This window comes from Tympanuchus pallidicinctus, unplaced genomic scaffold (assembly GCF_026119805.1).
Source record: "Tympanuchus pallidicinctus isolate F22 unplaced genomic scaffold, pur_lepc_1.0 scaffold3, whole genome shotgun sequence".
NCBI lineage: Eukaryota > Metazoa > Chordata > Aves > Galliformes > Phasianidae > Tympanuchus > Tympanuchus pallidicinctus.
This window is the reverse complement of record NW_026294747.1, coordinates 50816464-50834703: the sequence shown is the minus strand read 5'-3', so window position 1 is coordinate 50834703 and position 18240 is coordinate 50816464. Positions and strand designations below refer to the sequence as shown.

Genomic DNA, 18240 nt, shown 5'->3' with positions numbered 1-18240 from the left:
CTGCACCAGGGGGATCTGTGCATTCTGCCAAGTTGCCTGAATGTTATATTTTTTTAAATTATGCTGAAACAAGCCTCAGTGAACCTAAAGGAGAGCTATGGTGTAGCATTCTGCCAGAAGGAGCTGGCCTGTTTGCTGGTGGGAAAAGAGGTTTTTTTCCCTCCATCCTGAAGAAGGGCTTAGTCTTTTCTTTCAAGCTCCTTTAGTGCACTGATGTACACACAATCTGATGATCGACTGAATGCTCAGAAAATTAGTGACAGATAAGATTATTTGGACAGACTTCCTAGTTGATTACAATGGAAGAAGGATATAAAACGTGAATTTCAGTAAGAACGTACACAATGACACAAAGGGAAAATCTCTTAGTATATCAAATAGATTTGCTGCCTGTGTAAATGCAGAGCTGTGTTCCCCAGCTTTACTCTGTAAATGCTTTTTATGCACCTTTATTTTGTTAACAGTGCAAAGCTGTGGGAAGATGTGCCATTTTCTAAATTCTAACGAGCTTCCAATTACAGAAACACGATCATCAGTGATCATATGCTTCTGAACAAATCAAATCACTCTTACGGCCCAGTTAGATTTTATGGCAGTGTCAATTAGAAAATAAACAAAATCCCTTAATGAGTAAACAGGGAAAATTTTGATACTGGAAGCACAGAGAAATCATAAATCTTTCAAAGCCATTTCCACAACATCATTTTTCAGAGCAGAACAGCTCTTAAAATCTGACAAAATACTGCCCTGCTGCAAGCGATAGTTCTTGTTGCCGCAGCAATCTGTAACATTTTGGGAATGGCTTTAAACTAAAGGAGGGGACATTTAAGTTAGATGTTAGGAAGCAATTCTTCACTCAGAGAGCAATGAGGCCCTGGCACTGGGTGCCCCATTGCTGGAGGTGCCCAAGGCTAGGCTGGATGGGGTCCTGGGCAGCCTGAGCTGGTAGGGGGCAATCAGCACACGGCATGGGGTTGGAGTTGGGTGGACTTCGAGGTCCCCTCCAACTGGAGCCATTCTGTGATTGTATGAGATGTGTGTACTGAGAGCAGAACAGCCTAGCAAGCAGCAGGGAGGCTGGGATGCAGCATCTAAATTCACGGCCTGGATTGCTACCCAGTCCCCAGGCAGTCCTGCTTGCTGTGGGAAGGGATACTGAAATATCCTCTAAATGATACCGCATTATTGAATCAATCAGGATTTATGAGGAGCAGGGAAAACCTGCACCGTGTTAAGTAGATTTGTATGGCTTCAGAAAAGCTTCACAAAGTTGCTTTGGCGCTGTACAGGAGCCACACACTTTCTGAGCAGCAGAGGTGCCACGAAACCGCCGGGACCCGTGCTTTATCCTGCTTTTTAGAGTTCACTGCCAACACTTCGGGAACACTTTGACGAGACCGGACAACAGGCTGTTAACGCCGGCAGCTTCCCGCAGCCTTAAGCCAGGAGAAGCCACAAAGTGACCCACACCCGGGGCTCTGGCAACGGGACGGCGGTGCCTCTGAAGGAGAGCAGCCCGAAGCGGTGCCCGGAGCCGGGCAGGCGGTGGGCCGAGGGGAGCAGCGAGGCGGAGCAGGGCGGCCCCACGGCGGGGCGGGCGGGAAGCGGCGCGGCGGCGGTAGGACCCGGCGGCCGCTCCCCGGAGGATGTGAGCGAGCGCGTGTGGGACGAGCCCGGCTCCGGCTGCGGGGAGCTCGGCCCTGCGGCTCCGGGGTGCTGCTGAGCGAGGCGAGAGGCGCAACCTCCTCCTCTCGGCCAGAGGCAGGAGCGAGGCGGAGAGGCGGGGAAGGCAGGCCGGCAGCCCGTGTGAGCCCCATGGGCCGAGCGACTGCGAGAAGGGGAGGAGGAGCCGGCCCGCCGCCCGCCGCCCGGGGATGGTGAGGAGGCGGCGGCTGCCGTGAGCCCAGTTAGGCCTTCGCTCGGCGCCCGCCCGCCGGGCTCTCCCTTCCTCCGCTCGCTCGCTCCCCCCTTCCCTCCCCTTCCCCTGCTCCTTCCCCTGCCGCCGCCGCCGCCCTCCCATCACCTCCTCCCCGGGCTCCCGCAGCCATGTAAGTGACCCGCTCCCTGGGGTGGGAAGGGCTGGGGGAAGGAAGCGCCGGGGCCTGCTCCGCCGCGCGTTGTGCGGGGCCGGGAGGGGCGGCCAGGCGAGGCGAGGCGGCCGCTCTCCGCCTTCCCTGGGCGGCGGCCGCCGGGCGCCCACTGACCCGCGTAGGCCGCGGCGGGGGCTGCTGCCGGCCCGGGCTGAGGCGCCGCGGGGCCGCGCGTGGCGTGCGGTGGGGGGGAGGAGAGGGCCGCGGCCCCGCGGGAGCCGGGCCGGAGGGCTCAGGGTGGACGGGAAGGTTGGCTTCCCTGGGATGCGGGGGATGGAAGCGCTGCAGGGTGGGGGGCTCCTCCGGCTGCCCTCGGGGCTTGCGGCGGCTGGGTCGTCCCCGAGCATCTCCGAGGGAAAAGGGGCTCGGGGCAGAGGGAGGCACGGGGCATTTTCCGAAGTGTTGCACAGAAAGTGGCCGAGCGCTCTTCCATCTCCTCCCCCCGCCCCCATTTTCTTCCTTTATCTTTTGTGCGGCCCCGCGCTGCGTTGCGGACTGGGGGTGTGGGTCTGTGTGTGTCGGTGCCGGGCAGTGCTGCTGGGCCCCATCGCTTTGACTTTTCCCTGGGGCGGTGTTGTGCAGAGCTGCGGGGAGCTGCCTGCAGCCGACAGCCCCCTCCCTCAACATACCCCCCCCCCCCCCAGGTGAAGTTCTGCAATTGCTGAAACGTTCCTGCAGACTTCTAGGACTTTTCCTTTGGATCCTTTGTAGATCGCAGAATTCTGTCGGAGCGTGTGAGCATGCTGTTTGCTGTGTGTTTTACTGACAGAAAGGTACTGATGCAGGTTGCACCTTATTGGGATTTCCCCCTGTCCCTGGGAAAGGATTTAACCATTTTTTTTCTCTGCTTTATTTTTCTTCCATCCCACCCATTACAAGAGCTAATCCCTGCTTTACTCTTGTTTGTTGTATTTATGCCACCAGGAGGGATGTACATTTTGAAATACAGTTACAAAGGGGCGTTACTAGCACTTAATTCAGAAGAGTATTTGTTTACAGGTAAATAAATGTAACACAGTCTATGACTAGTAATTACCTTTTTGTAGCAGCTAATTTCCTGATGACAGCCACTGCATTTGTCTGAGTTAATAGATTTAAAGGCACTGTGGAACTACCTTTGATTTTTTTAAATAGGAGGGTTTTCCTTATGTACATTGTGTATAGAACTGCTTTTGGTTCTGAGCTGCAACAGTAAATCAAATCTAAGAATTGATCCAGTGTCCGCAAGTAACCTGTAGCTCTGGCATTGCTGGCTTATAGAAACAACCTGTAAGTAATTACGAATAGGATTAAATAGGTTCATGAGTGACTTGGTTTGTTTGGGAGACAGAACAAAACTTCTGTTATAAATACTTTGAAATGGAATTTGATTAAATGCATCTTAAGTTGGTACAGAAGTTCTGAGCAGCACAGTCATTAAATTATATGAGGGTAAACTGTAAAAGGCCTTCTTCTTGTTTTGGAACATAAAGAAGATTTTGTCTAGCCTATGTCTTTGACAGAGAGTATGAAGAGATCTCTTTTTCTGCCATTGCTTAGTTTTGAAATACGCAGTTCAGTTTGTCCTATCAAACTGCAGTTGTGGTTGCAGCTTGGACAGCTGCGTGTCGTAACTCTGGCCCCTCACCTGAACAAAATCAACCTCCTGTCTATTGATTAGTGAAGACATGAGAGCACAGGCATTCCAAATTGCAGCCTTGTAAACCTAGACTGTGCTGACGGATTGGAAGAAAAGTGGATGCAGCTTTTAGAGATCTTTTTTCTTCTCCGCTTACTGTTTTTCCCGCAGTTCTTAGTATCAGAGAAGCATTTCTAAACCTTGTGATAAGCTGTACATACAATCATGAAATACTCATTTAGACATGATGTTCTAAATGGAACATCACATGAGCTAGTAGCAAATATTTGTGACCATGCCTAACTCATGGTCCACAATGCATTTTTGTAAAGCAAGCTAAGATGCTGGAAAAACCTGGTCCTTCTGTGCTCTCTTGAAAGCTGTCTGCCCAGATTGAGTAACTGGGTCATGGTGTGTAGCCTCTGTGAGTTCGTGGGGCCTTGAGTGCTTTGGAAGCACTGCTTCTCCTGGGTAGAATTTGCATAATGCAGGAGATGTACTTCACTGGTCAGAGCGTGGTGGAGATACTTCTCTGTACGCTCTACTTAAAATGTTGGCTGGAGCCCAACTTTGTTGTGCTTGTGCCATTTGGATGCAGTTGGCTGTGAGCTTAAAATGAGACCAGGGATATGCTGCAGAAAGAGAGCGTGGGGCTTCTTTTGCGATGCATGGGCCCCAAAACACACCTCTGCTCCCCTGCAGTTCTTGTGCAGCTCGCCTACTGCGTGACAGCGCCTTGCAACCAAGTTCTGCTGTTGTGCGTTAAGGGAACGTGCACGGATGTGCGTCATGTGAGGGCATCAGGGCTGCCAGTCTGCATCCCGTGTTGGGATGGGCAAAGCGCTAGTCCAGGAGCGTGCTTTGCTGTAACCTGCTTTCTGATCTGTGCTGACTGGCACAGCTGAGTGACGGGGGTGGGACTGAGGCTGGTGGGTTTGATCTTCCTCTGAGAGAGGCTTACTCCTTCACAAGGATGAAGTCATTACCGTGATGCTCCTGCATCCCGTAAACTTGTTTCAGATTCACTGTTAATGGAAGAATTAATTTTCTTCCTGCTCTGCTTTTGGGTGTGAATAGAAAGAAATATAAAATTTGACCTTGGAAAGAAGGTGAATTGAGAAGGACAAATTGATCTCTTGATTTCAGGGGTATTTGGGAACAAGAGAACGTGAATGTAAGTACAAGAGCATACAAAAAAAAAGGAGCTTTCCCAAATACAGGAGAGATGATTCTGCTCCACCTTCTGTTTAAGCTGATTCCTTAAAGCAGCTTCGTTGTTTCAGTGCACAGGGAAATGAGTTATCTCATTACTTATGAAAGTTAATAACCTTTAGGGGATTAATGTATGCATTAGATCAGTATTCACTGGGGCACAGTGCTGATGTTGTGCTATTTGTGATTTGCTGCGCTTCCGCTGTGTGAGGAATATTTTGGTATTGAAAAAAGTATTACAGAAAGTGTATTGAATGTCCAGCAAACTGAATGCTGAGAGAAAGACAGAGTTGTTTAGCTTTTGACAGTACTCAGTCATGTGCAGACGCAGACTGAAGCAGCCAGGTCATACTCACCTCAGATGCCCTCTGCTCACTGGGAACCATTCCTAGATGGCCATAAAGGAGGGCTGTAATAATTCTTTTTTTTTTTTTTTTTTCCTTCTCTCTAAAGATTTCATGCAAATGGAACTTTCTCTGGTTTACACATCTTCAGAAACACATAGGCCAGTAGTTAACTTGCTCATCTGTTCCAGGAAATTACCATTATTTTCTAGCACTCTATTTGATTACCTTGTATTTGAATACATTTATTAAGCACAACTTGGATGTGTATTTCGAACTACCAGGTAGAGTGAGTTTGCTGCTGTTGGAGCTTTGGACATTCTATTGCACAGTGAGAAGGCATTCCCAGCTCCAAGTAAAGTTCCCCCTTAGAAAAGAAATGCTTTGGCATTGCTGAAGGAACAGGGTGGAGCTGATGCTGCAGTGTGGTGGAAGCAGCTGGGCAGGTAGGCACATCCCTGATGGCAGAGCTGCACAAATAAGTGGAGGATGCTTCTTGTATGGGAACTGGAGGTGGAGGACAGTCCAGGCTTTTTGGGCACTACAGAAACTGGAAAAAGTAGTTCTTCTGAACTTTGGTTTTCATTGCTGATTTGCTGTTTTTTGGTCTGCATAGTCACTGATTCAGATTGAGATGACAGTTTAGGCTGTGAGGAGCAGGAGGCTGCCAGGTGGTAATCCTAGCAAGTGTTAACACAGGAAAACCTGAAGTATGTTAGTTAGAGGTTCTATGATTTTGTGCCATCGCACTTTTTTCTGGTATTAGTAAAAGGATGGTCCTTTCTACAGACTAGTTTGGTTCATAGCTTTCTTTCTTCTTTTTTTTAAAGTATGAGTCGTGAAAAGGATGTTGATTGCTTAACATGTTAAAATTGTAGAATTGAAGACACAGAGCTAGGCTACACAGACCCCACTTTCTGTTACAGCACCACGTTAGATGCATTTATTTTCACACCTTGGTGTTGTGTTTCCTTACCTAAGCTGTGATAATCTTAGGGGTTTTGCTCAACACTTTGCAAATCTCTCGATGCTGAAGTGAAGCCTTTAGCAAGGTTTGGTCTCTTACTGATGTCAACAAGTAGATCTAGCTGCAGTGACTGTTGTGCATGCATTTTTGAAAGGAGAGTGAAAGCCTGCTGTGTTCATCAAGTTGTGTCTTAATTGCTCTGGATCTGAAGGAGTTTCTTCAAAGACAACTGGTGGCTGTGGGTTGCTGGTCTCTATTTTGCAGCATATGGTTCTCACATATTTATTTATGAATTTAAGAATTCTTACAAGTCTCTTGTTCCAATGTCATTTTTTTGTGTGTGTTTTTCCTCCCTCGGGCAAATGTTGTATCTGTTTCTTTGAGATGATAATTATAAGCAGTCAGAAATGGCAGATTCATAATTTGGAAAAATATCTGCTATTTCCAGGGGGAAAAAAAAAGAACAAATAAAATAAAATGTTACTGGAAATAGTGATAAATAGTTAAAGTTCGTAGGTAAAAATACTAGGATTGGCTTTTTTTCTCTCGCATCTCCTCCCTGTCAATTTCTGCTTCTAGTGACCATTCCAATTTGACTTCCCTGCTTTGAAAATAGTTATAGAGCACTGGCAATGAATGGCACAGGCCCCTCTGTCCTTGCTAATGTCTCAGTTCTGGGTTGGATTCATTCTGACCACCTGCTTCTTCCATCCAGGGTTGTGTCTTAGTGAGTTATGTGAAATTAGTTGCTTTTTAATCTGGTTTCTGATGAGTATCACCTGTGTGCTCACAAATAATTGATGCACACACGCCAAGTGCATGCAGAGATGATATATATTTGTTGGTGGGAATGTGATGCCTCGATGTTTGGAGAGAGACCAGTAAAAGCCAGGTCTTTGCTGGCTTGTTACAAGTGCTGCTATGTTAGTTATTACTTAGTTATTGCTTAGAACGTGCCACTAGATTTTTTTTGATTGCCTAAGCAGTATCAAATGGGATGAACAAATGGATGCTTCTGAGAGCTCAGAAGTCATTAAAGAAAAGCTGCATAGATATATGGTACAGAATTATACCACAAGCAGAAAGTATAATAATATTCAATTTAGAAAAAAAAATAAAAGCTGATCTTTCTGGAAAGAGCTACTTTCATTGAGGGAGAGAAAGATGATGAACATTTTGTGTGATAGTCAGCCAAACCTTATTGAAAATGTGTCTATTTTGAGCTACTTGGATAGAGACTTCATCTCATAAAGCAAGAAGGTAGAAATCCTAAGGTGTCTTTAGGTTATTTCATTGCAAGAAGGAGCAGCAATCTGCAGTGAGTTACAGAAACATGATAAAATTGATCAGGATGCTTCTAAGGGCCGATTTAGGATAACGTGGGCTTATCTGGGAATCGTTGTAGAGAGGCAGGAATTATATCAAATATAGAAAAGGTGATTTTGGGGGAAGACAAGGAGATTTGAGTGAGATAACAAGATAATGTGCAGCAAAGTATTGGGAATTTTTACTCTTGGGAGCACATCCCTAAGATGCACCGTGTATTTGTTGACAGACTGATGCACAGCAGGCTGTAAATAAACCTTCCTGAGGGGATTCTGGAAGTCTTACCAGGAAATATTTAGAATTCGACTTTGCTGAGTCTTGGATTTTTTTCTTGTTGAGGGGAGTTTGATGTTGTTGGAGAGCTGGAAGGTGCCTACTGGGCAGGGATGTGCAGCCACTTCTAATCTAGGCAGATATTGTGAGTCTGCCAGCGGTCAGCCAGCTCAGTGAGGAAGCAGGGCTTCAGCAGGTACTTCTTCCAGCACCTTCACCTGCTGAGACACAGCAATCCCTGTGAAGAACAAAGCCCTCATTTAGGATTTGTAATAATAGTTAAAAAAAAATAGCCACCAACCCAGCAGTGAAAACTACTCCCTGTTGTACCCCTGATTTAACGTAAGTGATGTACTTCAAATAATGGTGAGCTTTTGTTTGTTTGTTTGTTTGATCCTTTTAGAAGTAGCTGAGAAGGAGAAAGACAAGAAAAAGAACATCCTTTTTGTGGACCCTTCTGCTGGAGATCAGAAATTTCAACATTTGACATAAACTGATCTACCAAGAGACATTCCTGCCATTATGAATGAAGTAGCGATAGTGAAGGAAGGATGGCTCCACAAACGAGGTAAGTGGCTCTCCTCTTCAGGACGACTGGTTTGGGTCCTGCAACATGGGATCTGCCCTTTAGCAAGGTATATTTAGATAGTCAGTTCTTATTTTCTTGCTCGCCTCAGTGGGAAACTGCCTGTAAGGAGTGTGTGTGACTTTCTGTCAAGCTGAGCAAATGTGTTACAAGGGGATTTCTTTGGGTTCATGCATGTGCGTGTGTTCACATAAAACTGCAGCAGCTCTTTGGTTTGAAAATGATTATGAAGATAGCAACCAGAGATGATACTTAGAGTGTTAAAGGTTCAGCTGAGGCAAATCATTTGTTTTATATGTAGATCTGTAGCTTTTCTTTTTCCCTTTGTATGCTGTTAGAAGGTAGAATTGTCTTGAAGTGAGCCTTGATTTGAATGGTGATCAGTCTTTGCGAGCAGTGCTGTTCTCTTGCAGAGACTTGCCAGAGAACACATTTTTCTGTTTGCCTGAACCTCTCTTGGTACTGGTGCCCTGGACACAAAGAGCAACCTTGAGTTTGTGCACTCTGTGTTTCTGCTTTACCGCTAACAAAGTATGATTTTTATCCAACATTTTCTTGACTGGATGGCGAAACTGCAGTAACGCAGTCACGTGTACCATTATGCTTTTTGCATTCTTAAGTGTTGTATTTCCAAAACGCCGGATTTGTACTTCATTTTTGAGAGGATAGGTGGGTGTTTTCAACACTGCTCTTGGCTTACCTGCTTCTTTGTATTCTGCTATTGTTTCTTGTAAGAGAGAGAACACTGCTAGGTACTTTCCTTAATATCGTCATTTTTTGGACCAAAACCAGAACCCGTGTGCTCCAGCAGTAGGAGAACTTGTATGGTTTTGCAAACTCAGGATTTTTCCAGAGGGTTTGCAACAACATGCCTGAAGGTGCAAAGGTATAGTGTAATTATTTTTGGAAGAAAATGGGAATTCATTATCATAACCTTGATAAAGACTGATCATTCATCTGCAACAATGAAGCTTATAATCCATGGTTTAATAGGGTGGAAGCTGGATGCAGTTTGGCAAATTATCTGATCCTTGATGTAAAAGTGCTTTGATAAGTTTTTTTCATGTTTTTATTCTGGTCTGTTTTACTTAAAAGCAAGGATATGAATGCTCTCATTCACTCATTACCTTCAGTAATGCACCAGATAATTCTGATGTACTCAGGCTGCCTTATTCTTGTGACAAAATTGTGAATTACACTGTTTGGTTAGAACAGGAGGAAGAAACACAAAGTATGTTTCCCTTTCCCATTTATGTATATAGAAACTTATGAAATAAGTGATACATTTTTAGTTTTAAATGGCATATTTAGGCTGCAGTGTTTTTTAGTCTTCTTGTTACAGTTTTTTTCTGTACTTTTTAATTTTTTATTTTATTTTATTTTTTTTTTGAGGAGCACTGCACAAAAATCTGAGGGAGACATTTAGTTTTAAAAATCTGCAAATGGAATTTGAAAACCACACAGATTATCAGGATGATCCAGGTGTTTCTGAAACTTTGAAGCAGTCATATTTCAGTCTTGTTTTAATTTAGCCTTGAGTACTGAATTCACATTGTTTCTGGAATTACAATGAATCTACTTTCATGTAAGGAGACCTTTGCAAGTCCTAGTAAAAGATGCTCTGATCTCTTGATCTGATACTTTTCTTTTTAAAATCACCTTACAGAATCAGATTATTGTCTCGGATGGCTTGCTGGCAGTACTCTGAGATTGTCTGTAGAATGCATTTCCATTTCCAAAATGTTACTCTGCATGTTCTACATAATTGAGATTGCAAATTTGTGCCTAAACTGTCAAATGTATCTTGGTGGTTCTTGGATGCCAGTTGTCCCAGCCTTTTTTAATCAGTTCCCCATTGCTTTTTTGCCTTCTTGGTAGGTACGGTGACTCCTACCTCACCCTGCTTAATATATTTTGCCACTGTTAATTTGGCATTGTCTAATTGGTTTTAGAAAGCAGTGCTGTATCTTCCCAGCTTACTCTGGTGTATTCTGTGTGCCAGTTCCGTTACTCTCTTAATGGTTGTAGCTGCTGTGAGATCTGTTGAGAAACTCAATTCTTTTGGTTTGGGGGAGGTGAATCTGATCCATTTGTGTATATGTTTTGTAAACGACTTTTCTTTTTAATCACTTATTGTCAGACCCTATCAGTTTGCTTGCTCTGCAAGATGAAGTGCTACAACCACAGGATGTTTCCAAAACTGATGTCTGATACTGTGAACTTCTAAAGTCGAGGCATAAACAGTAATTACTGCAGGGAGGGACTGCTAAAGGATTTTATATTTAGGAAATGTATATTGTTTGTCTTATAAAGCTGAAGGTTGGACTGCTTGTGGTCTTTGAAGATCCTAGGGCTTTTCACATGCAAATATTTTGTAGCAACTGGCCAAAATCCAGGTTGGGCAATTAACATTCTCTCTACCTAAATTTCCCCCGTAGCTTTGGTTGGATATGGTATCTCTTAGTTCATGTCCTGAGCAGTTGAACAGTGCGACTGTGTGCAGTTAAACAGTTGCTACATCTCAATTAAGCAGAGGCTTAATTTTGGTAGTTTTAATGATTTGTGTATGTATAAATCAGTTGGTAAAGTGCTCTGGAGTCCTTCTGGATGGCAGGTGTATGTAAGCATAAAGCTGTCATTATCAGGAGCAGGTGTTTTGGCCTGGCAGAGAAATAGCAGGGCTTTCTAGAATTCTAGGGTTGTTTTCTTCTGTCAGCTCGCTTTACATTTTGGTTTTTGTTTCCAAGATTAAAAATACAAATGGAGAAATGAAATTAAACATCTCTGCCTGGCTGCGAGCTCCTGGCAGTTCTGTAAGTCAGTCGCTTAAAGGAAGTTCTACTTCCAGTAGCACAGATGTTTGTTTGTGCAGAGGCCAGAGTCATCTCCACGACATGCCTAACCTCAACCAGACAGAAATGTAAGAGTTCATGAATGAACTTTTTTCCCACTTGGCGGGACTTGTTGCTATTACTCCAGTCACAGTGAGGCGACAGACTCTTGCAAGACAAAAACGGTAGTTAAATTACTAACCAGTTTGTGCAGAACTGTGTAGCTGAAGGCTTGAAACATGCACATGAAAAGCATGAAGTGAAGAAACTCCGATTTGGGCCAGTGCATTGTGTGTGTATTCAGCACATGCAGTCTCTGGGAGTTAAGCAGGGGGATTGTTCATTGGGACACATGGGGGAAGCGGGTAGCTACAGAGGTGCTGTTCTCGTGATGGTATAGGAAGGAGCAAAGAGAAAAATTATCTGTCTAAACTGCTGCTTGCTGAAATATCGAGATCACTGGTTTTCTAGATGTTTATAAGGCATATCTTTCCTTCTGGTTGTGCGTTGTGGAACTTGTAGATAAAAGAGAAATACCTGAGTGCATTTCATTAACTTTGCTGCTTCATTTTTAAAGATCTCACTGGATTTGTCATATATTCCTGTTCTGGTCCCTGCTTATGAAAGTCCTTCTATTGTCTTCAGTCTTCATCCTGTTTTTTTTTTTTTTTTTTTTTTAAGTCTTTCTGCAAGGCTAACAAAGAGTGGGATTGTGCATGCTGATGCTCTGTCATCTCTGTCTTCCCTACTACGTCCGGTTTTCCTATTAGGGCATAAACTCAATGGAGAGAGGAGTCTTTGGAGAGAGAGAGAGGGTAGGACGGAAGAAGGGGGAGGGAAAAATGTGCGCTGATATTTATGAAAGGAAATAGAAATCTAGATTTCTCACTCTGAGAACTTTGAAGCAATTTTGAGCAATAGGAGAAACATTATGGATGTGTATTCATCCATTAATATTTGGCAGCAAGTGTGGAGCTACTTTCTTGTTTGTTTTTAAATAGCCGAAGAACACAGCGCAGTGATTTTAACCATGAAAACCAGAGCATGTCCTCCAAATGTCAATTTGTGTGGGCTTCTGGCCGAACAGACTATTTGAGTAGTTGAAGTCTAGCTGCCAGTCTGATGAAAATTGCTAAAGATGCTTAGATGAGAGATGACACAAAAGATACTTATTCCACTGCTGGAATACTACTAAATTTGTTAAAGAATTGTTTCTTTAATGAAATGGAGCAACACAGATGTTCTAATAAATAACTACAAGTCCTTGGTGGTTTGCCTTCTTACAGCTACATTGCATAAAATGAATGCAGGATCCTGATACAAATAAAAGCTAAGAGTTAAAAACTGATTGTTGCTCTTTTCACCTTATTTAGCAGAGTAATGCAGACTGTAAATTTTACTTCTGTTATTTTGAGGGCAACTTCACACTTCTAGTGTTCTGTTAGTATCACAATGGGATCATAAGACGTTTGACCAGAAGTTAACTCTCTTTCAAGCCAGTGAGTGTCTTGTGTTGCCATTTTCCTTCACCCCTTCTTTCTTTTCTCTTTCCTGTTTTCATCATGTTCTCTACTTGTTTTGGTTTGTGTGTGTGTTTCCTAAGTTTGGGGTCTTTTTTTTTTTGTCTCTCTCTCTTATCCTTGGCTTCAGTCTGTCTTGGGTTGTATCCGGGTGGTTTCTTGATGACTTGTGTAACTAGAGCCATCAAGGTTCACATTACTTCAAGAAGTGTCTGGCTTTCATGGTATTTCAAAGGAGTGGCTGGGGCATTTGATACAAAGGATCCTAAGGTACATCTGAACTCTGAGGATGCCAGCTGTAGACAAGCGCAGCTGCTGTAGAGGGAAAACTGAGGGTAAAAGGAAAGGTAAGAAACAAGATAGGAGCTGAACAAAGAGTGGAAGGGGGAAGTTTGTAACAGGGATACAATCTGATGTCATTTCCAGAGCTGAAGGCTCTGTAAAGGGAAATCTCTTGCTGTTCTTCTTGAAAACAAAAGATAAGCTGTGTCAGTTAGTGGTTTTTGTTGTGTGTCTCTTTTTCAACACAAGGGGCAATAGTTTTGCAATGCTAGCTCTGGGTTGCTTTCATTTTGCTAGCCCTGTTCTGGGAAAAGGGAACTGGGGAGGAACCAGGAAATTATCGACCAATAAATCTGACCTCGATGGTAGGCAAGATGCTAGAGACATTAAGAAAGGATGAGATCACAAAACATCTGGAGAAATATGAGCTGATAATGGCTAGTCAGCTTGACTCTTGGAGGGTAAACCTCATATGACGGAATTATTTGTGGAGAGATCATAGGAAGCAAACTGGGTACAGTGTACTGTAAAAAGTCTGCTTTGGACAGCAGGGAGGCCAGATGCTGAGGGTTACTGAGCACAGCGTAACTGTAGTGTACTACGCCTTTGAGAGGAGAAAGAGCCAGTGCTGCCTAGAGATTGCTCGTCTTCCTACCACTGAGCAGTAGACTGCTTCAGCTTCTGATCATCTCGGTTACTTTCCAGTGTCTTTTTTGAAATGTCTTTCTGGCCAGGACTTGGTGTCACAGCTTCACATTTCTGAAAGGCAAAGTCTGAATATTTGTTTCCCCAGAAAAAAACTTACCCTCACCAAAATTTGTATTCCGGCATTTTCCCTGCCAACATACAGTTCTGCAGTAAGAATAAAGTTCTTAATCAGTTCTTTGGAGAAGTCATATTAGGTTAGGTCTTTTTCTCTGTGTTTGTGAACTGTTTGGAACTTGCAAGTGGTACCAAGCCCACTCGGTTTGAATGATGAAGAGGAACAGCTCAGATGTAGATGCTCAAGATTGTTTGTGGCAGTTCTGGAAGTTCACTTTTGTATTCTGCATTATTGTACGTCAGCAGCCAAACAAAGTAGGTCTCAGTTTTATCTCAAAAATTGCTGCTACTTCTTGTTGAAAGAGATCTGAGAATGAGGGATCTAGGACACTGCAAGCCTTATTTAAAGTGAGCCCAGCGATGTTTTATACAGTGGTTTACACAGAAACCGTCTGCATTGTCTTTGATCCTCTCCTCTCCTTCCTGGTTCTTTTATTTTAGAGGAGAAATGAAGTAAAAGCTAAGCCTGTGAGGAAAAAATAAATATTTGTCCACATGTGGTTTTCTATTTCTTTTCTTTCCCCTTCTCTTAGTAGACATATTGAGAAGTCATCAGGTCTGCATTGAGGAAGAAGTAAGTACTAAGGGAGTATGCTATTTTGAGGTGAGGAGAGGGCAGAGAATAAAGCTCTCCACATTGTTCTGGCGGGAGTGATTTTAAGCAGGGAACTGTGCAGTGTCTTTTGAATTTGGCGCCCAGTCCTTCCCTTGGAATTTCTTCCCTGCAAACCAGTGTGAATGCCAGATGCTTCCCTGCCCTTCCTCTGTTTCATGCTTGTGCTCCCACTGTGTCCACACCTCCAGCTGCACTCCTTGCCTTTGCCAGAACTGGCTCAGGCTTAGCACCAGTAGCCTTAGACTTCACCATCTGAAAGAACTGGCCAGGACTTACACTGTTAGACTAGGTGGTCACCTGTAGTTGGGTCTCCATTTACCCACAGTTTGTTGTCAGGTTCTCCTAAAAACTGTTACGGTGGTTGTTGGCCTCAGGATCATGCAAGGAATAAAGAAACAAACCTTATATGTGTTGGAAAGAGTGTACTTAACTCTGAACTTTTCATTTGAATGGATATTGAAAGATGGAGCATTGTTGTGAGAAAATAACTGCCAGCCTCGTGTTGTTTTATTTCTTTTCCCTTTTATGTATTGAAGTAACTGATTTACTAAGAGAAGAAATGAGTTGAACTTTACTGAAAAATAATCTCTCAAGGGGAGAAGACAGGAGGAGGGATTATTATTTTCAGATGCACATTGTACCTGAAACATAATGCATCTTGAAGGGGGAACAAAAAGCAGGAAACTATATGAGGAAAGAGGAAGAAAAAGAATGGAGGAAGAATGACACCATATTAGGTGTGAAGTAGTGTGCTGCTGTGAGAAGTGTTTATTGCAACTGAAAGTGGGAAATAGTGAAGACCAAAGTTAAGTGAGAACATATTATGAACTCTTGGATTATTCTCCTAACTCTTCAAGTTGAGCCAAAAATGTGAAAAGATAGCTGGTCAAACAATGTTGTGAAATTTGTCAATTTATGCAAAAGTGCATGGTTGTGTTTGCAGACAGCTGAGGTAAACAGTCATCACAGCCTGCAGGCAGAAGGAGAGAGCTGTCAGTTGATGCCTTCTCAGTCTCTTGGGTAAATCAGGAGAGTGATTCTGAAGTAGAGATGTGCTCTGAGCCTGTGGTTCTGTGTATGGCTGCAGAGTTGTTGTGCGGCTGCTGGAGCTGAGCAGAGCACCCGGTCAGTCAACAGGGCTGTCAGATCACCACGATGTTCAGCTTTAATAACATACTCTTAATAGGGACCACAAAACATGCATGCCAGGGAGTTGGGCTTTGTGGTGGCTGTGAACCGTGACCTTCACAGGAGATGGCTGTGTTGAGGACTGGAGCTTGCTACCAAAATGTGTGGCGGTGTGCTGATAGGAAAGTCTGACTCATTGAGTTGACACTGTGGATTTCAGGTGCTGACTGGGGTTCGTGGCTGCTTGCAGCAGTCGCTGTTACTTCTCAGATTTTAGGTGCAGGCCTTACGTGTTTGCAAAAATCAGTTCCCACCAATAGATTGTGAGATTTTTGACAGTTTTGCCCCTTTTTCTTAGGTGGAGAAGTGTGCTAATCCTCACTATCTAGAGGAAAGCTGGAAAATGTAACCTGAAAGGCTTAGTAACAGTTCAGACCAAGGAGAAGAAATACTACATCTGCATACATACCACTACCATGTTTGGAATAATTTAGTTACACTGGTCAGGAAGATGCTTACACTAGGTAAGGTTTATGCCCTGAAACACAAGGATGCTCACTGCTTTATCTATTTCTGCCATCATTCCTTGATTTGACTTCACCAAGTGGAGCATCAGTAAAATGTGACACCCTTGGATAAAACCGTTGAGCAGTTCAAAATCCACTGTTAGGTCTCTTCACAGCTGCACAGAGGGAATGCTGCCTTGTACTTGCTTGTTGCTTTTCATGGACGTGCAGGCACAGATTATTCTGTCTGGATTGTTTTTTGCATGTGTGTCATAGAAATACCTACTCCTATCTATGGCCTGTAAACCTTCTGTAAATAGTTACTGAAATGGAAGTATGTTCATTGTATAGACTATTTACATTCTTTTTAAAAAGTTCTGATCATGCAGTCTCCTTCCTCTCTTATCATCATTAAGTAGAAATTAAACTTCGGGCGCACCGCAAGAAATGACAGCTTATCAGCTGAAGGCTCTCACTTAATTCAAGGCATCGCTCAAAGTATGGCTTTAGCATTTTAGCTGTACTGTGTGTTTATGCATGGACCAGACTTAAATCTGTGATAATTTATGATGGCAACACAAGCTGTGGCGTTTGGAAATAATTTTATAGGTGGAAATTGGTTTCTGAGCATAGGGTGTGAATTCCGTGCTGCTGTAAATTCAGTAATCGAGCCATTCTGTGACAAATATTTTTTGTGTTGCTTTGGCAGTATTTTGAAAACGTTGCTTTAAATTGGTAGGTGAAATGCCACTAATCACTGTGCCATTTTCTTTTTCTCTCTGTGTATGTGTATTATTAAATCTAGCCTTTTAAAGAGGCCTTCATTAGAGAAATGGTGTCTGGTTTAATGCTGCCTCAGATGCCTTTCAGGCAGTTGAACGAGTAGGATGATAATGAACTTTTTCAACCTGAAGTTTTCCTTGCATCAGAGATCTCTGTAGTTTTAGACTGTCTTTTCTGGTACAGGTAAAGCTTTCACACTGCATGAATGTTTGAAGATACACAACTGATTTATCTCCAGGTGCAGAAGCTGAAGTTGTCTTGTTACTTGCATGATAGAAGTATTTATCGTAAATGAGAATTAGGAAAAATTACTTTTTTATACTTGGAAAATCCCTTGGGAACTTGCCAGCAACAGCCTTCAGTTGACTTGTGGAGGCACTGCCTACCAAACACTATTGTGACAGCTCATTTCTGTTGTTTCTGCAAGGGTTTATCCAAGTAAAGTCGAGATATCTTGCTCCAAGAGAAGGGGAGAGATGCGGAGATTACATCATCGTGGAAGAATACCAGAATAGTTAGCTTTAAAGCCATTCAAGACTACATTGGCACCCCTTTGTTATACAGTGTAGCTGAAAACGAACTGCAGCAATAATGAACCAATCCATCTAAATCACAGCAGCTGAACAACTGACTGTTCTATCTCAAAATGCAAATGCGTTGTGCAGAATGGATTTAATTGTAAATGTTTACTTAGTGGGGAATATGAGCCTTTTAGTTTGTGACAATAATCATGAATACAAAGGCCCAAAGAATTTTAGGGTTTACATAGCTTGTCCTGTTCTCATAACAATATTTCAAAGTCCATTTTTTAAAGAAATATACCATTTGGCTTTTTTTCTAGCCAGTGAATAGAAATTCTAACTGCCCAATCACTAAGCCACATGTTGAAAACCAAAAGATAAATTTAGCTATGCGTATTTAGATCGGGCGGGCTTTTCTGTGTATTTCTTTCACATCTGTGTTAGGGCTTTTTAATAGCTTCAGGTAATAAGGAAAAAATGCTGACTTTCAAGGCTCAGATTTGTTTTTACAGTGCGTGTAGTGTTACACAGAATATCAGCATTCTCTTCCAGGTTCACATAGCGAGGTGCCTCTCAAATAAGTCAAGGGTTATACTTAGGAATTTCTGCTCCAGTTTAAAACAAAACAAAAACAAACCAACATGTTGAAATCTTCCTTTGTTAAATTCTTGAAACCGGGCCCCAGACTGCAGCTCGTGAAGATGAGTCTCTGTCACTACTTTGATTTTTTTAATTGAAATAAAATAGGATTGCAGTCTTTTGGGGAAAGGAAAAAGCTTACAGGACTTTACTAGAAAAAAGAAAGAGAAAGCGTA

The 18240-nt window shown here is 43.1% G+C and overlaps 1 protein-coding gene across 2 annotated transcripts in view; it reads left to right on the top strand.

Annotated features, from left to right (window-relative positions):
- The first annotated feature begins 1895 nt into the window (after window positions 1-1895).
- Window positions 1896-18240, top strand: part of AKT1 (AKT serine/threonine kinase 1) — a 71255-nt gene continuing 54910 nt past the window's right edge. Inside the window, exons 1-2 of one of the 2 annotated variants that reach the window (XM_052693855.1) lie at window positions 1896-2048; window positions 8234-8398. In XM_052693855.1, the coding sequence (XP_052549815.1) occupies window positions 8353-8398 (46 nt within the window). In that variant the 5' untranslated portion in view covers window positions 1896-2048; window positions 8234-8352. Of the gene's footprint in view, window positions 2049-2845; window positions 2864-8233; window positions 8399-18240 lie in introns of those variants that run through there. The other variant, XM_052693856.1, reaches the window with a different exon arrangement.